This window comes from Coregonus clupeaformis, chromosome 20 (genome assembly GCF_020615455.1).
Source record: "Coregonus clupeaformis isolate EN_2021a chromosome 20, ASM2061545v1, whole genome shotgun sequence".
Taxonomy (NCBI): Eukaryota; Metazoa; Chordata; class Actinopteri; order Salmoniformes; family Salmonidae; genus Coregonus; species Coregonus clupeaformis.
In genome coordinates this window covers 16215714-16239441 of record NC_059211.1, presented here as the reverse complement: position 1 = coordinate 16239441, position 23728 = coordinate 16215714, and the positions used below count along the sequence as shown (strand labels likewise).

At 40.3% G+C, this 23728-nt stretch overlaps 1 protein-coding gene and 1 long non-coding RNA gene across 5 annotated transcripts; one reads left to right on the top strand and one right to left on the bottom strand.

Annotated features, from left to right (window-relative positions):
* Nucleotides 1–7458: 7458 nt before the first annotated feature.
* Nucleotides 7459–20445, bottom strand: LOC121533705 (ELAV-like protein 1). 4 transcript variants are annotated; one of them, XM_041839865.1, is made up of 8 exons: nucleotides 20429–20445; nucleotides 18295–18369; nucleotides 15037–15114; nucleotides 14655–14853; nucleotides 11042–11145; nucleotides 10188–10341; nucleotides 9785–10010; nucleotides 7459–9191 (listed from the first exon to the last, which is right to left on the bottom strand). In XM_041839865.1, the coding sequence occupies exons 2-8, from the start codon at nucleotides 18328–18330 to the stop codon at nucleotides 8864–8866; spliced, it is 1125 nt and encodes a 374-aa protein (XP_041695799.1). In that variant the 5' UTR covers nucleotides 18331–18369; nucleotides 20429–20445; the 3' UTR covers nucleotides 7459–8863. The 4 variants fall into 4 exon arrangements, with proteins under 4 accessions (XP_041695799.1, XP_041695802.1, XP_041695800.1 ...); XM_041839868.2 differs by lacking the exon at nucleotides 20429–20445 and adding an exon at nucleotides 19948–20216 and having other exon boundaries at nucleotides 14679–14853; XM_041839866.2 differs by lacking the exon at nucleotides 20429–20445 and adding an exon at nucleotides 19948–20215 and having other exon boundaries at nucleotides 18295–18354.
* Nucleotides 20266–23327, top strand: LOC121533706. Its single transcript, XR_005994489.1, has 3 exons — nucleotides 20266–20330; nucleotides 21514–21640; nucleotides 23136–23327. It is a non-coding gene; the product is annotated as an uncharacterized LOC121533706 (long non-coding RNA).
* The last annotated feature ends 401 nt before the right edge of the window (nucleotides 23328–23728 follow it).

The window sequence follows — 23728 nt, the reverse complement described above, 5'->3', positions numbered from 1 at the left end:
CGTTCTTGTGATCATTTTGACCCCACGGGGTGAGATCTTGCGTGGAGCCCCAGATCGAGGGAGATTATCAGTGGTCTTGTATGTCTTCCATTTCCTAATAATTGCTCCCACAGTTGATTTCTTCAAACCAAGCTGCTTACCTATTGCAGATTCAGTCTTCCCAGCCTGGTGCAGGTCTACAATTTTGTTTCTGGTGTCCTTTGACAGCTCTTTGGTCTTGGCCATAGTGGAGTTTGGAGTGTGACTGTTTGAGGTTGTGGACAGGTGTCTTTTATACTGATAACAAGTTCAAACAGGTGCCATTAATACAGGTAACGAGTGGAGGACAGAGGAGTCTCTTAAAGAAGAAGTTACAGGTCTGTGAGAGCCAGAAATCTTGCTTGTTTGTAGGTGACCAAATACTTATTTTCCACCATAATTTGCAAATAAATTCATAAAAAATCCTACAATGTGATTTTCTGGAAAACATTTTCTCAATTTGTCTGTCATAGTTGACGTGTACCTATGATGAAAATTACAGGCCTCTCTCATCTTTTTAAGTGGGAGAACTTGCACAATTGGTGGCTGACTAAATACCTTTTTCCCCCACTGTATTTGGGCTGCAATTTCTGAGGCTGGTAACTCTAATGAACTTATCCTCTGCAGCAGAGGTAACTCATGAGAGCCAGTTTCATCATAGCGCTTGATGGTTTTTGCGACTGCACTTGAAGAAACTTGAAATGTTCCGTATTGACTGACCGTCATGTCTGAGCTGTTCTTATTTTAGCTGTTCTTGCCATAATATGGACTTGGTCTTTTACCAAATAGAGCTAACTTCTGTATACCCCCCCCTACCTTGTCACAACACAACTGATTGGCTGGTAACTCTAATGAACTTGTAACAACACAACTGATTGGCTCAAACGCATTAAGAAGAAAATAAATTACACAAATTAACTTTTAAGAAGGCACACCTGTTAATTGAAATGCATTCCAGTTGACTACCTCATGAAGCTGGTTGAGAGAATGCTAAGAGTGTGCAAAGCTGTCATCAAAGCAAAGCGTGGCTATTTGAAGAATCTCAAATATAACATACATTTTGATTTGTTTAACACTTTTCTGGATACTACATGATTCCATATGTGTTATTTCATCATTTTGATGTCTTCACTGTTATTCTACAATGTATAAAATAGTAAAAATAAAGAAAAACCCTTGAATGAATAGGTGTGTCCAAACTTTTGACTGGTAGTGTATATATATAATTTACCCTGCCCCCACCCCAATGGACATTTATCATGCTGAATACATTTACATTTTAGTCATTTAGCAGACGCTCTTATCCAGAGCAACTTACAGTTAGTGAGTGCATACATTTTCATACTGGCCCTCCGTGGGAAACGAACACACAACCCTGGCGTTGCAAGCGCCATGCTCTACCACCTGAGCTATACCCCACCACTAGTCAGCTACCTGTTCCCCCTTCCCCCCTAGACTTCCTATTGGTAGATGGGGAACAATTTTAATAAAACAGACACTGAATATCCCTTTGAGCATGGTGAAGTTATTGATTACACTTTGGATGGAGTACAGTGCCTTGCAAAAGTATTCATCCCACTTGGCATTTTCCCTATTTTGTGGCATTACAACCTGTAATTTAAATGCATTTTTATTTGGATTTCATGTGTAATGGACATACACAAAATAGTCCAAATTGGTGAAGTGAAATGAAAAAAAAAACTTTTTTCAAAAAATTCTAAAAAATAAATTACGGAAAAGTGGTGCATGCATATGTATTCACCCCCTTTGCTATGAAACCCCGAAATAAGATCTGGTGCAACCAAGTCACATAATTAGCTAAATAAAGTCCACCTGTGTGCAATCTAAGTGTCACATGATCTCAGTATATATACACCTGTTCTGGAAGGCCCCAGAGTCTGCAACACCACTAAGCAAGGGGCACCACCAAGCAAGCGGCACCATGAAGACCAATGAGCTCTCCAAACAGGTCAGGGACAAAGTTGTGGAGAAGTACAGATCAGGGTTGGGTTATAAAAAAATATCAGAAACTTTGAACAGCCACGGAGCACCATTAAATCCATTATTAAAAAATGGAAAGAATATGGCACCACAACAAACCTGCCAAGAGAGGGCCGCCCACCAAAACTAACTGACCAGGCAAGGAGGGCATTAATCAGAGAGGCAACAAAGAGACCAAAGATAACCCTGAAGGAGCTGCAAAGCTCCACAGCGGAGATTGGAGTATCTGTCCATAGGACCAATTTAAGCCGTACACTCCACAGAGCTGGGCTTTACGGATGAGTGGCTAGAAAAAAGCCATTGCTTGAAGAAAAAAAGAAGTAAACACATTTGGTGTTCGCCAAAAGGCATGTGGGAGACTCCCCATACATATGGAAGAAGGTACTCTGGTCAGATGAGACTCAAATTGAGCTTTTTGGCCATCAAGGAAAACGCTATGTCTGGCGCAAACCCAACACCTCTCATCACCCTGAGAACACCATCCCCACAGTGAAGCATGGTGGTGGCAGCATCGTGCTGTGGGGATGTTTTTCATCAGCAGGGACTGGGAAACTGGTCAGAATTGATGGAATGATGGATGGTGCTAAATACAGGGAAATTCTTGAGGGAAACCTGTTTCAGTCTTCCAGAGATTTGAGTCTGGGACGGAGGTTCACCTTCCAGCAGGACAATGACCCTAAGCATACTGCTAAAGCAACACTTGAGTGGTTTAAGGGGAAACATTTAAATGTCTTGGAATGGCCTAGTCAAAGCCCAGACCTCAATCCAATTGAGAATCTGTGGTATGACTTAAAGATTGCTGTACACCAGCGGAACCCATCCAACTTGAAAGAGCTGGAGCAGTTTTGCCTTGAAGAATGGGCAAAAATCCCAGTGGCTAGGTGTGTCAAGCTTATAGAGACATACCCCAAAAACTTGCAGATGTAATTGCTGCAAAAGGTGGCTCTACAAAGTATTTTTTGTCTTATTTCTTGTTTGTTTCACAAGAAAAAATATTTTGCATCTTCAAAGTGGTAGGCATGTTTTGTAAATCAAATGATACAAACCCCAAAAAATCAATTTTAATTCCAGGTTGTAAGGCAACAAAATACGTAAAATGCCAAGGGGGTGAATACTTTCGCAAGCCACTGTATCAAAACACACAGTCACTACAAATATACAGGTGTCCTTCCTAACTCAGCTGCCGGAGAGGAAGGAAACCGCTCAGGGATTTCACCATGAGGCCAATGGTGACTTTAAAACAGTTACAGAATTTAATGGCTGTGATAGGAGAAAACTGAGGATGGATCAACAACATTATAGTTACTCCACAATACTAACCTAATTGACAGAGTGAAAAGAAGGAAGCCTGTACAGAAAACATGCATCCTGTTTGCAACATGGCACTAAAGTAATACTTAAATAAATGTGGCAAAGCAATTCACTTTTTGCCCTGAATACAAAGTGTTATGTTGGGGCAAATCCAACACAACACATTACTGAATACCACTCTCCATATTTTCAAGCATAGTGGTGGCTACATCATGTTATTGGAATGCTTGTAATCGTTAAGGACTGGGGAGTTTTTCAGGATAAAAAAAGAAACAGAACGGAGCTAAGCACAGGCTAAATCCTAGCTGAAAACCTGGTTTAGTCTGCTTTCCACCAGACACTGGGAGATAAAAAAAACCTTTCAGCAGACAACCTAAAACACATGTTCAAATCTACACTGGAGTTGCTTACCAAGAAGACAGTGAATGTTCCTGAGTGGCCGAGTAACATTTTGGCTTAAATCTACTTGAAAATCTATGGCAAGACTAGTAATGATCAACAACCAATTTGACAGAGCTTGAAGAATTTTGAAAAGAATAATGGGCAAATGTTGCACAATCCAGGTGTGGAAAGCTCTTAGAGACTTACCCAGAAAGAGTCAGCTGTAATCGCTGCCAAGGGTGATTCTAACATGTATTGAATAATGATATATATGTACACTAGGTGACTAAAAGGGGGCGCTGTGTTGAAGCCACCATGCCTCCATCTTGGCACTCCACCATGATTGTAAAAAATATTTTAGAAGCTATAGAAATTCATTCATGTCTACATTTGTGTTTGCCACATTTATTCTATTAGACACATTAATGCATACTTTTAACATATATTATGTGAGCTAAATACAAAAAAATTATGAACAAATATATAAAAACATTTTCCTTTTAGAGATTGCTAATGTTACCGTCCCCACAAAAATAAAAAATAAATTAAATACATGTAATTTTGTCCTTGTAATTGAAATACTGTAGAATTCCATTCATTCCTATGGAGGACTGCTCATACTGGGGAGTGCCATTATGGCCGACCGGTGGCTTCAAAGTCTCTCAATGGCCAATACATAGCATCAGCAATCCAGGGTTTATATACATGATTGGTATTGACTCAGGGGGTTATACTAATATAGTCAAGATATATTAGTATTTTATATATATATATATATATATTTATTTATTTATTGTTAGCATTTGTTAGCATTTTTCTTCCACTTTGACATTACAGAGTATTTTGTGTAGATTGTTGACAAAAATGACAATTAAATCCATTTAAATCCCACATTGTAACAACAAAATGTGGAAAACGTCAAGGGGTGTGAATATTTTCTGAAGGCATGTATTCTCATAACTCGCGACCTACACAAAGCTTCAAGTTCCTCTGCGTGCAGATCACTGAAGACCTGAAATGGTCCCTCCACACCGACACTATGGTGAAGATGCAAAAGCGCCTCTTCAACCTCAGGAGGCTAATGGAATTCTCACAAACTTCTACAGATGCACCATCGTCAACTGCACTGCCCGCAACAGAGGGTGGTGCAGTCAACCCAATGCATCACCAGGGGCGCATCTCCAGGACATCTACAGCACCCGGTGTGACAGGTGGAAACATAAGAATTTCACTACACCTACTTTAACATCTGCTAATCTGTGTATGCGACAAATAAACTTTGATTTGTCCTCTCACATGCCCAGGGCCCACTTTGGGTCCCGACCCATAGTTTAAGAAATCCTGCCTTAGAGAGAGACAAGGCTCTGTAAACATCTCCAGTCCAACCACATAAAGGGATGAGAGCTTGTCCTTTAGGAACAGTAATTTTTCTCTAAAACAACAACAACAAAACAGTGACATAAAAAGGAAATAGGATTATCGTAAGCATCTGATATCTTGCTAAATAAACAGAGCGCCATGCTTCATTGTGGAGGGAAAGTGGCAGTTTGGAGCATGGACAAGCATAACAACAACAGGTTCCATTCCTGTTTAGAAAGAAGAAATCATAAATGCATTGTCATGAGAGATTGAGTATGATAGAAAACCACTGGTGTGACAAGTGGTTTTCGATGTTTAGTATGGGCCTACTATGGTATATTTTTATAAAATGTTATACAGTTCCTAATTTGTGTATTTAAACAATGGGTCAGAATTAACAAAAAAAACACTTCAATTTATGATCCTCAAATCCAATGTATATTTCAGTCCACTTGCATACACAGAGTAGTAGGCTTCTGCTAGATGCCCCTGGCTGCCTGTAGGCTCGGTTGAAGGTGATAGAGAGCGAGGAAGAGAGGGGTGGGAATAACTGACCTGGTTTGAGTGGAAAGAATGTCCTCTGAGTGAAAACAACTTTCAGGGAGCTCAGCTTACTATCCAGCTAGTAGGTCAAAACTAGGAGTCTGCATGCAGTGGCGTACCACAGTTTTGCTGGGCCCCCCGCAATGTCTGAGCAAGCCCCCCCCAACCAACAAACCCAGATTTGTAGGGGGGAAAACAGCTAACTTCCTACAATTCTACACATTTTGCCATGGTGCACAGAGAAAAAAGTGCAGTTTTATAGTGAATCTCACACCATTCTACATATTTTGACATGAGGCTGAGTGAAATTGCTGCTGTTTTATAGCTAATTTCCTGCAATTTTACACATATTGCCATGGGGCAGAAAAAAATTGCCTTTTTATAGCTAATCTCATGCTATTCTACACATTTTGCCATGAGGCTGAGTGAAAATATTGCAGTTTTACAGGTAATTTCCTGTAATTCTAAACATTAATGCCATGGCTTATGAGGTATTCATATGCTATCTGGGGGGAAGGGGGTCTGCATGTCCATATATGGTACACAGCAAAAATAAGGCTGGCAGGAGAAGAGAAAAAACCCCAGAACCATGGTGCATATTGCCATCTAGTGGACTTCTATACTAGAAAAATGTTAAACTAACAGTGTAAATACTCTAAAATAATTTTTTCTGAAAATGGTATCAGTATAATCAGAACCAAATCATGGTCTGGTCAGGGTTAAAGAGCAGGAGAGGTGCATGCCACTGCCTGGTGGCTAAATTAGGTCACACCGGCTGACAAATTCTCAGGTCATGTGTACAGCTGTTTCTAGGAGGGAGGGAGGCAATTTAAAGGCAGCCCTCAATTCAAGCCCTCTGTTCCTCCCACAACACATACTGAGATATTGAATACACAAGCCATTTGTAAGCCTGGCACTTTGTGACCTACTATGCAGTAGGCATCCTGTGCTATAATCACGCACAAGTCTTACTGTAGATAAAACTGTAAAATTGACTTTGATGCTCCCAGCCTCTATCTGGGTCAAATTGACAAGAACATCTCCTAGAATCTATTTTATGCCCAATTATTTTAAAGCAGACTGTAGTAATAAGGGATTTAACAATCCCATGGCAGCATTTCTGGACAGCAGGCAGTTTATTACAGTTGGCAAAAAGAATGTTGAGATGTGGAAACTAAATATTTGCCCTTAATCATTTTAATGTAGACTGTGATTTGGCAGTGGCACCGTGCTGCCAATTTAGTTTGATTTGATGGGAATTTGGTCACTAGAAGTAGTAAAAATATGGATTTTCAATGTTTTAATACATATTAAATAGCCCTTGATATAGAATTGCAAAGGTTTTTCCACAACTCAACCATCTTGGGTTTTTGGCTGTATGAAATGCAGGTTCTGGTTCTCACTATATATTACACTCCCTTATGGGCAAAACAGCACTATGTGAACTAATCTTGGGTATTGAGCTTTTCAGATCTACTATAGAAATAAAGGGTAGCTAGACCCTATGTATCAAAATTCAACAGGGTACACTATAGATTTTTTATCGGCTACATCATATTACTTATTAGAGCATTCAACACAGAAGTGTTTTTTTTTGTGGCCATTGATACCGGATAATGTTTCCATTAAAAAAAACAGGCCAACTCTTATCAGAAGACGACACCAAAATTAGGCTCTGTTGGCTGTGTCGTTTAAAAGTTGTCCATCTGGTCAGCGCAGTACATATTAGATCCTTCCAGAACACCTACACAAAGCCTGGGCGGTCTTAGTCTGTCGCAGCCAGTCAAGCCCATGAGGCTTGGTTTCAGGGTAACATGACGGAAACTAGAACCAGAATAAAACAAATAGCTTTAACTTCTCACATGGAGAAGTGTTTTATTTGAGAATGGGGATGTTATCAGCTGTTACCAAAAATATGTTTTATTCCTCGGCGAAAGACCAATGTACAGTATATACACATTTTTTTGGAGTCAAATGGAAAATCACTGTGTACACAAAATCACAGAAGTGGATATAATGCACATCTAACTGGGAAGCCGTGAGCTCCCCTTCCAGGACCCCATCGGTTGGCCTCTTGTGAGGGAATAATAGTATATAAGAAACCCCATACACAAACTCCTGCAGTACCTTGATTAGGTTCAAATGAACCGAACCAAGCAGGACATGCCCAGATAGGGCTTTCCAGTTCAAATGAAGAGGCAAATTATGGAAACATACAGGAGTCAAGTTGGAATGGTATTTAGTCATGTTTATGTAACTTTCAAATTCAATGAACCAAACTAAAAAGCAAAGTCACTTTTTTTTTCATAACTGTAACAAACTAAAATTTCCACAACAAAAATGTTAAATGGAAAAAGTAAAAAAGAATGGAAAAAAAGTTGAAAGGCAGTTTCAATTAAAGAAAAGTAAAACACAGGATTGGGTAAAGCTTGCATACTCAATTTCAATTATATCAGAAACAAAGCCCTGTATTTATCGACATCACAGTTGACAGAAGAGTATCTTCTGATCAACTGAATCATTTACACCTTCCTTGAGGTTTCTATCACATTTCAGATATTAAGATGTGTCAGAGGGCATGATTTGGAAAAATATATATTTTTTCAGTCCTCCCTCTTTGGTCGCTCATTAAATAACAATCTTTTCTCAAACCCTTTCGAATCCAAAGAAAAAAAAAAAAAAAGCGCTGCCAGCACATTACCACTTCCACGTCTAGATGGGCATGCTTGATCTAATACTCTGATTTGTTTAGATTTAGAAAAGGACTTGTATGTTAAAAATGACCGAATAAGAGTGTAGAAAGACTTGAGGGATTCAAGGCCTAGCACTGATCAGAACTACTGATCATGATAAAATGGCTAAGTAAAATATTGAGAAATTACAAGCATGTAGGAATTAGAGCATTTGACATGGCAGGATTTTGCATTGTCACCCTCAACCATGTATGTGGCACACAGACAAACAAAACCCACAAGAATTGGACAACAACCTTTCTGCACACTTCAGAACCCCTCCCCGTGCCCAGCAAAAAAACAATTAAGTAGGTTATTTTTATGTCAAAGCCAGAAGACTACTTTTCTACTAGCTAAGAAAGATTTAAGTGATAGTTAGCCTAGACATTATATTACAAGAACCAAGGAGATATCCCCTTGCAAGAACAAAATGTGTAGCCTTTCCAATCTCATCTTGCCCGCCCCCCCTTCCCATCATCGTAAGTATGGAAAACAAGTACCCCTTCACCCTTTTCGGTTTACTTGTGACCCCCCTTGCTGGTTTTGAATGAAACCTGCAGGACCTTGTCCCCAAGGCGGTAACCGTTGAGGCTGGCGATGGCCATGGCCGCCTCCTCATAGTTGGTCATGGTGACAAAGCCGAAGCCTTTGCACTTGTTGGTGTTGAAGTCACGGATGACCTTGACATTGGTGACGGCTCCGAAGGGCCCGAACATCTGCCACAGGATGCCCTCGTCAGCGTCCTGGCCCAGGTTGTAGATGAAGATGCACCAGCCGGCCGTGGAGTTCCCCTCAGCACTGACCGTAGACATGCCGCTCATGTGGTCTACACTCATCGGAGAGAATCTGCCAAGGGCACAGAACAAGGGTTCTTCAAATACTACTCCATAGATGCCAGTTTAAAATAACCTACAAACATAAGGTGCAGGCCTGTTGACCTTGGAAATATCTGACAAGTACTAAAAGCGAACAAACAAGTCAGGGGTCTAGGTCTCTGGGGTTCTAGTCTCGACTCCCCGGGTCACAAAAATACCCTTGCTTAACAACATTTTCTTTTACATTTTAGTCATTTAGCAGACGCTCTTATCCAGAGCGACTTACAGTTAGTGAGTGCATACATTTTCATACTGGCCCCCCGTGGGAAACGAATCCACAACCCTGGCGTTGCAAGCGCCATGCTCTACCAACTGAGCTACATCCTCCACTCACTATAACAGGGGTTAAACACTACACAGACTCATTTCCTAGAACTTTAAAACACTGGCAGTTTGTCTACTTCACTTCTTTAGTCTACTCTCTGATCACTCCAGATTGCCAAGTAAATAAAACAAATGCTGACAAAATTGGTGTCAAACCATGCAAGTCTGAGTAGCATGGAATAACATACCATCTAACAACCGGGCACTGACATGCATTGTGTAGTGCAGTCGGCCACTCACCTGAATCTCTGGGCCTGGTGGTGTACTGGGCCTCCAAAGCGGCGACCCTGGTTGTGGTAGAGCTGGTTGATGAGCTGGGAGTTCTTGGCCTGGTTGGGGTTGGCAGCAAACTTCACCGTGATGGGCTCCGAGGCCCCAGGGGGTTTCTGTCCGTTCAGGTCTTTGATGGCGTCCTCCGCCTCAGCCCGTTTGTCAAAGCGGATAAAGGCCACACCCCTGGACAGGCCTGAGAAGCAAGGGGAGGAAATGGAGAAGCAATTAATGGAATGGGCTAAAGATGTCCCAATTTTTTTCTGCCCTAATAGTTAGGATTTGGAGAGTGTAAAGTCCACTTGAATGGCATCCTTTGTGCTCATTTAATTGAGTCGCACAAATATTTCTCATTCAGGCTGTGCCTGCCTACCTGAGGCCTGATCAACCAAGACACGTGAGTTGATGATGTGGCCATAGCGTGTGAACATATCCTCCACGTCTTTCTGTGTCATGGTCTTGGGCAGCCCACTAATGTAAAGATTGGCATCCTTAATACCGTCAGAGCTCGGCCTGGCGAAGGACACCTGATGAGGAGACGACAAGTCAGTTTCCATTCTGAGTGCAATTTATAGGGAAAACATTTATTCAAAAAAATAATGCTTTGGAATTAATTTCACAATATTACAAACATTAGACCATTTTAAATCAGATTCTAAATCTAAATGTCTCGTATTGATATGTTTGAAAAACTTTAAAGCGAAACAAAAAAGTACAAACAATATTAAAATCATGTCACATCGCAGAGCAAGATTGCACATTGCTGAGCAGCTACTTAATTAATCAAAGACAATTATAATTTCTTAAAATGGATCCATTTGGAAAAGTTAAAAGCTATAAAAGGAAAATAAAAAATTAAGAATAAAATGTAATTGTAAATTATGCAGGGATTTGATTCGGCACAACGTCACACTCAAGCAAAAACCAACTCTGCAATAACCAGTAGTGTTAAATCAAAAACAAAAGTAGTCTGAACAAAATGAATATAAGCTTCAGTATAAACATGTGCCGAAAATAAAACCATGTCAGGTTACCCACACAGGCCAATTGCTTCAATCAAAAAATTCAATATTACATGATTGTTTAAGTAGACGTTACCCAAATACCTTCATATGCTTTTGCAAATAGACACTTTGCAGGAGGGCTCACCCTCAACTGCCCAGGGACTACTTGAGAAACATATCACATCCATCAGTTGAAACATGAAAACACCTTATTGCACATTACCTTGATAGTTTTAGACTGTAGTCTCAGCCCATTGAGGGTATTGATAGCCCTTTCTGCATCACTAGCGTTAACATAGTTAACAAATCCGTACCCTAAACTGTGGCCTAGAGAAAAAAAAGGGGGAAAAAACAACAAAATAAAATAACAAAAGTTTGTCCATATTTACAGATTGGATACCAGTCTTCCACAGGAGATATCGGTACAATGCATGCATTTTGGCAAAAACATTTGCAAAGGAAAACATTTTCTGCAAAATATGGCTCAAGAAAAAAAGACCCACTTTGAAAGTGTAAATTAAAATACATTTTTCAAATAGAAGGGAGTAACAGCCTCTTATAATAACAATAGATTTAAAAACTTTGGTATCAAAATTATCCACGGGGTCACGTTAAAGCAGGATTCTGAAAAGATCAAATGCAGAAAAGTACTTTCCTCCGGTGTAGTTTTTCTCCAGTAGTAGGTTAAAATGCAAGACTAACTTCAAGTAAAACATTAGGAAATGTAGCAAGCTACATTTTTTCATTGATAAACATTAGCAGTATGCTGGCCATGCATCATTTTTGAAAGAAATACCTTAGCTTTTCATTGTAAGCTAATCTACAGTGAGGGAAAAAAGTATTTGATCCCCTGCTGATTTTGTACGTTTGCCCACTGACAAAGACATGATCAGTCTATAATTGTAATGGTAGGTTTATTTGAACAGTGAGAGACAGAATAACAACAACAAAATCCAGAAAAATGCATGTCAAAAATGTTATAAATTGATTTGCATTTTAATGAGGGAAATAAGTATTTGACCCCTCTGCAAAACATGACTTAGTACTTGGTGGCAAAACCCTTGTTGGCAATCACAGAGGTCAGACGTTTCTTGTAGTTGGCCACCAGGTTTGCACACATCTCAGGAGGGATTTTGTCCCACTCCTCTTTGCAGATCTTCTCCAAGTCATTAAGGTTGAGGCTGACGTTTGGCAACTCGAACCTTCAGCTCCCTCCACAGATTTTCTATGGGATTAAGGTCTGGAGACTGGCTAGGCCACTCCAGGACCTTAATGTGCTGCTTCTTGAGCCACTCCTTTGTTGCATTGGCCGTGTGATTTGGGTCATTGTCATGCTGGAATACCCATCCACAACCCATTTTCAATGCCCTGTCTGAGGGAAGGAGGTTCTCACCCAAGATTTGACAGTACATGGCCCCGTCCATCGTCCCTTTGATGCGGTGAAGTTGTCCTGTCCCTTTGCAGAAAAACACCCTCAAAGCATAATGTTTCCACCTCCATGTTTGACGGTGGGGATGATGTTCTTGGGGTCATAGGCAGCATTCCTCCTCCTCCAAACACGGCGAGTTGAGTTATATTTACATTTTAGTCATTTAGCAGACGCAATTTTTTTTTATATAGTTGATGCCAAAGAGCTCCATTTTGGTCTCATCTGACCACAACACTTTCACCCAGTTCTCCTCTGAATCATTCAGATGTTCATTGGCAAACTTCAGACGGGCATGTATATGTGCTTTCTTGAGCAGGGGGACCTTGCGGGCGCTGCAGGATTTCAGTCCTTCACGGCATAGTGTGTTACCAATTGTTTTCTTGGTGACTATGGTCCCAGCTGCCTTGAGATCATTGACAAGATCCTCCCGTGTAGTTCTGGGCCGATTCCTCACCGTTCTCATGATCATTGCAACTCCACGAGGTGAGATCTTGCATGGAGCCCCAGGCCGAGGGAGATTGACAGTTATTTTGTGTTTCTTCCATTTGCGAATAATCGCACCAACTGTTGTCACCTTCTCACCAAGCTGCTTGGCGATGGTCTTGTAGCCCATTCCAGCCTTGTGTAGGTCTACAATCTTGTCCCTGACATCCTTGGAGAGCTCTTTGGTCTTGGCCATGGTGGATGATAAAGAAATGTGTGAGTAAGATATGACTAAAATGTCACACTCTCAGTTAAACTAATAATGTATGACTAATTAGTAGACTACAGCTTAGAGAGTTAATCAAATGTGTTTATATCCCAGCAACAGAGTATTTGTGTTTTGTAATTAGGCAAGCAGAAGTGCAAAACGATTGAAACCAATAACAGGAGACTGGTTCCAAAAACACACAGGGAAAGGGGAGTGAAAAGGATTGCAGGATATTGTGAGGACGGCGATAACTAAAAAATGCAGCCTGCCCGAGCAAGGAGTAGACTATGATAAGAACACGTGTGTGTGTGTGTGTGTGTATATGTGACCTGATGGTCAGGAGAGCAGAGGAAAATCACATGAGCTAAACCCAGGTGCGAGCTTACAAGATGTGTACGGTGGAAAAATACAGGCCGCCTAAAGCGGGGTGGGATTTTTCCTCTGACGTGTGTGTATAAAAAGATTGTACGACCATTTTGTTGCACAGCGCTCTCAAAGAATAAAGGCTGACCATTGCAGGATTGGGTCTTTGTTTAATTAATTTCTGGGAATTATTCAAAGATTTAAGAAGTATTTGACTTCAACCATTGAGATAACAAAATTCTCGTGATAGTGGAGAGTTTGGAATCTGATTGATTGATTGCTTCTGTGGAGAGGTGTCTTTTATACAGGTAACAAGATGAGATTAGGAGCACTCCCTTTAAGAGTGTGCTCCTAATCTCAGCTCGTTACCTGTATAAAAAGACACCTGGGAGCCAGAAATCTTTCTGATTGAGAGGGGGTCAAATACTTATTTTCCTCATTAAAATGCAAATCAATTTATAACATTTTTGACATGCGTTTTTCTGGATGTTTTTGTTGTTATTCTGTCTCTCACTGTTCAAATAAACCTACCATTAAAATTATAGACTGATAATTTCTTTGTCAGTGGGCAAACGTACAAAATCAGCAGGGGATCAAATACTTTTTTCCCCCTCACTGTATTTCTGAAAGCTAATGCCTGATATCGAACAATTAAATAAATAAAAAACCTTGAACGCCCTCGTTCCAATAAATATTTACACGTTACAATTTGAAACTAAATACAAGAGAAAACTAAATAGAATTCCATTATAACTGGTCACCAAAGAAAGGTATTTAATGCTTGGTTTTACAATATGGAGTTATCACCAAATCTAATAACATGGAGCAGCCATAATGCCCAATGAAACAAGAAAACAACCGCAAAGACCATGAACAGAACTCCCCAAAGACCACCATTAAAAGAGATACTCAAGTAACGAAAGTTTAAAGAACAGAGGTAACAAGGTGTAAATATAGCACAGAAAAACAGGAGTAAAAAACAACAAAAAGACTATCCTTGATCCCAACACTAAATCAGGTAGTCTGCAATTTACAAAAATACTCTTAGTATCGAATAAATTAGGTAAAATAATTTTAGGAAGCACGCAGGAGTTTCATACAAAGTCAAATACAATTACGGTAACCAACAGATACCACATTGAATTTACAGACTAGTAATCAAGAAATAAAATATTGGCACAGTCAAACAAAAATATGTGATGTCACATTCAACATCAGACTTTAGTAGTGGAAAAGAAAACGAAGAATACATGTGCAGACAGACACTGAGAAGGCCGGGGCCATGAATCTCCTTCTTATGGACAGTGATTAAAGTAAATGAACTGAGGTCAAAAGAAAAGGGTTTGGACTCACTCTGGTTTTGGTGATAGGGATTACCTGCCACTTTATCGCGGATGAGTTTGGCAGACTCCACCTCGCCGATGCTGCTGAAGAGGCTCCGCAACTCATCCTGGCTCATGTTTTGGGGCAGGTAATTGACGATAAGGTTGGTTTTGGCATCTTTGGGCTCATCTGCCATATGTTCGTCGTAACCGTTATCGTAAACTACTTGCTATAATTTCATGAGAACGGGACGAGAGTAAGTGAGCCATTCTGAAGACAACCTTATCAAGGGTGATAAACAGTCATCTAGTTCTGATCATAGAGAATGCTGCCCATGTTCCAAAAGAATCAGACATGCAAAACAGAATTCTTTCTCAAAATACAGCCAAAGTTGAATAATCTGTGGATTTACCTTTATGTTAATTGAACCCTTACTTCCATGTCGTTGTGACTCCCTGTTGTCACCCTGACAACTCTGTACCTCACACACCTGCAAGAGCAACACTGGTTAATTTACAATCCTCTGACGCAGACAACTGAGCACTTGACACCATTCCACTCCTTTTTCCAGTTCTTGTCCATTTCACAACAGTCATAATACAATGCAGGCCTAAACTTCTAAGCAACAGCACAATGCATCCCAGTAGGCATACAACATGATAAAGACGTATTTTACTGGTTGAAATCTGGTCGGGACGTCTTATCACAGCCAGATTAATAAGTATTTTTCAGGACGTCTTAATTTGGTTGATATCTGGTTTTTGATTGATATCTGATTGAACTACTGCCCAGTTATCCACACTGAACAAACATACAAACACAACAATTTCAAAGATTTTACTGAGTTCATAAGGAAAACAGTCAATTTAAATAAATTCATTAGGCCCTAATCTATGGATTTCACATGACTAGGAATACAGATATGCATCTGTTGGGAAAGAAAGAATGAAGTATCTGGTGTGACCACCATTTGCCTGATGTAGCATGACATCCTTTTTGCATATAGAGTTGATTAGGCTGTTGATTGTGGCTTGTGGAATGTTGTCCACCTACTCTTCAATTGCTGTGCAAGGTTGCTGGATATTGGCGGAAACTGGAACACGCTGTCGTACACGTCGATCCAGAGCATCCCAAACATGCTCAATGGGTGACATGTCTGGGGAGTACGCAGGCCATGGAAAAACTGGGACATTTTCAGCTTTCAGGAATTGTGTGCAGAACCTTGCGACATTAGGCTGTGCATTATCATTCTGAAACATGAGGTGATGGCGCCGGATGAATGGCACAACAATGGGCCCCAGGATCTCGTCACTATCTGTGCATTCAAATTGCCATTGATAAAATGCAATTGTGTTAGTTTTCCATAGCTTATGCCTGCCCATACCATAAACCCACCATGGGGCACTCTGTTCACAACGTTGACATCAGCAAACCGCTCGCCCACACGATTCCATACCCGCTGTCTGCCATCTGCCCGGTACAGTTGAAACCATCCATGAAGAGCACACTTCTCCACAGTGGCCATCAAAGGTGAGCATTTAACCACTGAAGTCGGTTACCACAGCAAACTGCAGTCAGGACAAGACCCTGGTTAGGACGACGAGCACGCAGATGAGCTTCCCTGTGACGGTTTCTGACAGTTTGTGCAGAAATTCTTCAGTTGTGCAAACCCACAGATTCATCAGCTACCCGGGTGGCTGGTCTGAGACGATCCCGCAGGTGAAGAAGCCAGATGTGGATGTTCTGGGCTGCAGTGGTTACATGTGTTCTGCGGTTGGGAGGCCAGTTGGACGTACTGCCAAAGTTTCTAAAAAACAACAACGTTGGAGGCAGCTTATGGTAGAGAAATTAACATTACATTTTCTGGCAACAGCTCTGGTAGACATTCCTGCAGTCAGTATGCTAATCGCATACTCCCTCAACTTGAGACATCTGTGGCATTGTGTTGTGACAAAACGGCACATTTTAGAGTGCCATTTTACTGTCCCCAGCCCAAGGTGCACCTGTGTAATGATCATGCTGTTTAATCAGCTTCTTGATATGCCGCACCTGTCAGGTGGTTGGATTATCTTGGCAAAGGAGAAATTCTCAATAAAAGGGATGTAAACAAATTTGTGGGCAGAAAATTGAGAGAAATAAGCTTTTTGTACATATGTAACATTTCTGGGATATTTTATTTCAGCTCATGAAACATGGGACTAACACTTTACATGTCGCGTTTATATTTTTGTCCAGTGTATAAACGCGATCACCTCATGTTTCAGCATGATTATGCACAGCCCCATGTCGCAAGGATCTGTACACAATTCCTGGAAGCTGAAAATGTTCCAGACATGTCACCCATTGAGCATGTTTGGGATGCTCTGGATCGATGTGTACGACAGTGTGTTCCAGTTCCCTTCCAATATTCAGCAACCTCGCACAGCCATTGAAGAGGAGTGGGACAACATTCCACAAGCCACAATCAACAGCCTAATCAACTCTATGCAATGGAGACACGTCACGCTGCATGAGGTAAATGGGGGTCACACCAGATACATTTTAGTCATTTAGCAGACGCTCTTATCCAGAGCGACTTACAGTTAGTGAGTGCATACATTTGTTTTGTTTTTTTCATACTGCCCCCCCGTGGGAATCGAACCCACATCCCTGGCGTTGCAAGCGCCATGCTCTACCAACTGAGCTACACAGGGCCCATACTTCAAATAATCCCCCCCCACAGATGCATATCTGTATTACCAGTCATGTGAAATCCATAGATTGGGGCCTAATTAATTTATTTAAATTGACTGATTTCCTTATACGAACTGTAACTCAGTAACATCTTTGAAATTGTTGCATGATGCGTTTATATTTTTGTTCAGTATATATGAGAAAGTTGCTCTTTTTTTAAGACATCTAAGCTATAACTGCCTAGCTTTTAGCCAGCTGAGTCCACAAAGTTTCTTCAGGAATATCCTTTTCTAATCTCAAATTGATAAAGCTGTAATGTGCTGATTCTCTTCACTGCAGATCTGACCCATCACACCACTCTTCAAGAGGGCCGCTACGCTCCAGATCGCCTTCTGTGCTTAGAGGTCATTGATGAGGATCTATCCCACCACACCACTCTTATTAAATCATTAATAAAATAAAACAATGGGACTTTATATACTTGGTGTCCCAGTATTTCTATGTGTGTAATGTCTGTGGGTGAATTATTAAACAATTACTGCAGATGTGCAAAACAATTTTGCATGTAGATTTGTTTTTGCCATTGCTTGATCTATTTTCAAATGTAAGAATATATGTTTCAGATTCCAACTTTAATTGGTGACTAGGAAAATAAATATAAATGCAATGAACAATGTTTTCAATATCCAACTTTATCCTCCACAAATCTTTTTACACTAGGTAATAAGCTGTAGTCAGGTGGTCATCACCAGGTTATGATGAAGTCTTAACTATGACCAGTACATTCAATAGCACAAAATACACAAGTCAGAATTATGACCAACTGGTCGTATGGTGGCCACAAAAATACGTCATATTCTGGTCAGTAAAAATACGTTTTAATAAAAACTTCCCTTTTCAACCAGTTTGCGACCAGAATAAGACGTATTTTCAACCTGGTTTTGCTCACTGGGATAGCTACAAAATAACTTCAAAAACGTTTGATAGAGCCACTCACTTTGAGATATCTGATGTGTCCCCTTCTGACTGCCATGTAGATGCTTCACAAATGCAGATGCTGAAATAAAAGTAGCTAATAAAAATAGTAATTAAATTGTTGCCAGCAGCACAGTTACAGTCACCAACGATCTGGATAACATGAGAACAGCCTAACCAGCTCTGCTAGGGCGAGTAAAATGGTCAGAGTGAGGTGTTCTCTCATTTGTGTCTGGAAGTAGCTAGCAAGCTAGCCAACGTTAGCCAGATAGTTGGGTATTTGACTGCCATTGTGAGGTCAGAACGCTCGGATCAACCCTACTCCTCGGCCAGAGCGTCCAGTGTGCGCCCTGAACGCTTCGAGAGCGAAACGCTCTGAATTTATGAACAGGACAATCTGGCAAACTCTGAATTTACGAACGCCCAGAGCGTTACTCCAGATTGAATTTACGAATCCATCCCAGATTGAATTTACGAAAAAGCCCTATGAATCATTTGTTCCCATTATAAACGACAGGCTGTGGTCCATCTTGGTTTAGTTATAAAAAAATATTTGATTCAAGCTACTATTCACCAGCTCTACAAGCCTTATGTCAAAATATGTCCGTTACTCACCAAATATGCCTGCAACTATTGTAATTTACTGCCGTTACACCCGTTATGTAGTTCCAAAAATGGTCTAGCTAAATAAAAATGTACTACTGTCCTTACGCCCGGTATTTACTTCCAAAAAAAGCTATATATAAAAATGCACAACAACCGATTTTTTAGTATGCATTGTTTTTGACCGAAAGAGGTAAAAAAAACAAAATAATGCATTTACATTTTTTTCGGTTACTTGAAAAAATGTATTTAGACCTTTTTTGGGAAATACATACAGGGCGTAAAGACAGCAAATGACGATCGTTGCAGGCAGTGCAGGCATATTTGGGAGCCAATGAGCTCGATCAAAAACGTGTTTATTGCTCTATTTGGCGCGATATCTGCTCAAACTGCATGAAGTAACGTCGGTAAACTAACTAGCTAACGTTAGCCAGCACACTTCGTGGGCGTGACAGCTTCGGACAACGCGAGGACGAAATGAACTCGCCAGCCAGATAACGTTAAGACGTAGCTAACTAGTTACTTAGCTATCTTTGGTAGTACGCAGTTAGCTAACTAACACCAAAGATGGTGGATAAATGAAGATGGTTCACTCAGGCAGTTTACCATTGAAAAGTTTGTCTACGTAATGCCCGGTGGTGGCTCTCAGACACCAATCATGCGATAACAACTGTGTCTAGTCTACTTAGGTCATTGACTTCCATTGAAACCATAGACTGTAAAAAATGGATTAAACAGAAAATAAGTAGGGAGTGGGATGTCTCGTTTCCCCTCACAGTCTCTGGCTAACACTATTAGCTAACTAACTATCAATGCACGTGTGGCAGATGTTTAGAACCCATGTGCCTTGCATTAGTAAACACCGCAGACAATAAGAGACGGTAGGAAGTAAATAGGTTGCTTGATATTTAGGTAACGTTAGTAAAGACAAAGCGTTCGCTAGCTGGCTGGCTACTACTAGGCCGGTTTGTCATAGTTAACGTTACATACTTAACTTACTAGCTAGTTACATCTGTGCACGAATGGGAAAGATAGCTAGGTCACTAAATACATTGTCATTGGATTAACGTACCTGCTTTACCGCTACTCCTGTGATTAATAATAGGCCGAAAAACGGACCTGTACACGGAAACCAGTTTAGAAGCAAATCGGCGGCGACCTGGCTAGCCAGCAATTTTTTTAATCTTCCGTCCAATAAAAGTCAAACACCGGTGGAGCTAACACGCGCAATCTTGTAGTTGCAACCCAGTCTCTCATTAACTATGAACTATATGTACAAATAAGCCCAATGTTTTCATGGACTAATAGAACAAACTCATTACGCCAAAAGACCTCTGACGCCACGCCCCTTCTGAATTCCTTTAAACTTGATGCGCGCTGAGTTTGTGCTATTAGTTCAAATAAACATAACTGCTTATTTGGATGTAGCTAGCTATTTTACAGTGAGAACGCAAGGTAAGTTATCGGACAAGAATTTAGAAATAATATAGTATTTCGGCCCGCATAACTCTAAACTCTTATTTTATTTCAATAATTTACGCATATTGGTTCACCTTGTAGACAGGAAGTGATTCGCTCTGTCCAACTGCATTTTGTATGCTAACGTTAGCGTTTTGGTTCCGAGTGAACGTTGTGCCTATTTAGCTAGCTACTCGCTGTTATTAATTATGTAAAAAGACAATCAATAATATCAATCGTTAAGCACATGTAAATCATTTTTTGTGAATTATTTAGTTATTTATTTCTTTACTTAATAGTGGCGGGCTGTGAGTGACGGACTGTGAAACTCAATCTCCCATGATTCCGTAGTACCGGAACTGACTGTTTTATCATTTGTACCGGAACTGACAGTGTTGTGTTCGTTCTTATTATACCTCAGTGGTTGTGTTGAATACCTTACCCAACTTAAAATAAGCAATTACTCTGCATATAATACATAACATATAATAAACAGAATAAACTATTTTGCATTTTAATTAGATCCTTGATGGTGTACTATAGCTAGTTTATTTATGGCCTGTATGTGTCCCATATAAATATGATTCCATAGTTGCACTGGTGTCTGCACATTTAAAACTGTAAACTGTAATTTTATTTTTGCTGTCTGAATATCAATTGTGTAAATGTGAATATACAAATATAGTTAATAAATAATAATACCAGCATTGCTCGCACCTAAAATTTGAATGAATTAAAGCAGATCAAAAACATTTGAGTGTTGACTGGGGAGGCTTTGCCTTTTGCTTTTGCACAATATAACACAGTCCCACAAGAATGAAAATCATCCATCCACAATATATACCAATTTACTTCTGTCTTGTGTGAATCTACTATATATATTTGATTGTCGTTTTGGTATTTGTTTTTCTGCGTTAACATACAATAATGTTTATGTTAAACCAAATAGAGAAATGAGCAAAGAGCAGGATTTGGCATGGGTGGGATTTGAGGAGGTACTTCGAAAAAGCTATCTCACAGAATTACACTTTCAATATGTAGCTGTAAGTGATATTTCTTCCCATTTCCCCAGTATATTTTTAGGGCAGTTGAATTGTGGGTACATACCACAATGTTGTTGTGTTCTAATTTAATCACAGTCAGATTCCCATTCTATGTTTGATTTTAATAAATACTTTAGGATCAAAAGTAGCGAGCTGCTCCTGCCACTAGCCTTGCCCATGTCCAATGGATAGAGAAGGACAGCAGAGGTAACATAATTCACCAAAGACCTGGACAAAAAAGGTCTAAGAAGGCCTCAAGACATGGTAAGTGTTATGTATCTATTTAGTTTTTTTAAATTTACATTACATTTCAGTCATTTAGCAGACGCTCTTATCCAGAGCGACTTACAGGAGCAATTAGGGTTAAGTACCTTGCTCAAGGCACAACGCTCTTAACCACTAAGCTACCTGCCCCCCCCCCCATTTAGACACATGTCCTAGGGCATCTGACCCTAAAGCAGGGGGTGGGGCGAGGAGAGTGTTGGGAAACCCTGCCCTAAATGAACCCCAAGGGAGATGCCAAGAGCTAGATCTCCCTTGGGGGATTTCTTAACAGACTTATCAAGGCTAGGATCGTTACACTACTCCCTCGGTTCAGAAAACACAACCTGTGCTTCTCTATAACAAATTCCTCACGCTTTAACAGAACATGCTTTTGACCCTCATGCACTATCCTACTTCTGCTATTAGTGTAGCAAATGGTAGGAGGGGGTATTGACCTGAGGTAGACTTGAAGCCAGGTCGCTTGACCCTGAGGAAATCCCACTACACACAACAACCCCAAGAGAGTAAGGGCCTCATCAAGGCTAGCATCGTTCAACTGTCAGGCAGCATGACTACCTTGTTAGGACATTTCTAACTAGTACTAAATGCAGTTGCAATATACTGACCAATTTTTGCTGGCTCACTTCTACTTCAATGTGGGATTAAAAACAAAGTAGTGCTATAAAACTTTCAAATCCTCCGACTGATTGACTGTAACCTACAGAAAGCCTCTGTCTTGCAGGCATGAACTCTTAGGTTGCATGTATTGAAAATAGATTCAAAATGTTAAATTACTCCCAAAATAAGAGGAACCACAGCTAATGTACATTACAACCACATAGTTATGCACTTGTAATTTAATGACATATATATCTAATATAATGACCTACAGTATATCATAATTTTATGTAATATATCTGTCAAAGTGGATTCTTATCTCTTCACCCAAAAAACACAGGTATACTAATGCCTTTAAGTTACATTATATATACCACCATTTTTATTTAATAGTTTCCAGTACCAGTACCCATCCTCCTGCAGTACCCATGCTCTTGCACCTATCCCCACAAGATACAGGTACAGTATGCTAGAATGCCAAACAAATGCCATGCCAAATATTGTGGGACAGTGATGTTTTTTTCTTTATCCAAACCCCTCTGAGACACACAGACACACACACACAGAGGTTGGAGCAACATTGTCAGATGTCTGGGATTTGAACCAGCAACCCCTCACTAACATCTAGGCTACCTGCCACCCCTTGGTGGTTTGGGTTTGATGGATAATTTTGTGATGTAATCTTGCAGTCTGACTATTTAGGGCTGAGAAGGGCTTCTATGATGGTGTCTTCCTGGCGAAAGACATGTCCATAAAAATACCAAACATGTCATTTTTCTCTTACACAGTTTCTATAACATAGCTTTAATGTCACCCAGTTTAAAACTTGTTTATTTTAAGTTAATCTCTGCACTTCACTGTGATTTTTATGTTGTAGACGCCAGGCAAAGGAGTGTGTGTCACGTCAGAGTGGACAGCGGCCAAAGAGACATCAGGAGGGCCTTGAGATAGCAGTTGGACGACACGGCGTGCTCCTCAAGGCCCTCAACATGTACAGAGGCGAAATCCAGTTGAAGTTGGACGTTTACATACAACTTAGCCAAATACATTTAAACTCAGTTTTTCACAATTCCTGACATTTAATCCTAATAAAAATTCCCTGTCTTAGGTCAGTTAGGATCACCACTTTATTTTAAGAATGTGAAATGTCAGAATAATAGTAGAGAGAAGGATTTATTTCAGCTTTTCTTTCTTTCATCACATTCCCAGTGGGTCAGAAGTTTACAAACACGCAATTAGTATTTGGTAGCATTGCCTTTAAATTGTTTAACTTGGGTCAAATGTTTCGGGTAGCCTTCCACAAGCTTCCCACAATAAGTTGGGTGAATTTTGGCCCATTCCTCCTGACAGATTACAGCTGGTGTAACTGAGTCAGGTTTGTAGGCCTCCTTGCTCGCACACGCTTTTTCAGTTCTGCCCACACATTTTCTATAGGATTGAGGTCAGGGCTTTATGATGGCCACTCCAAAA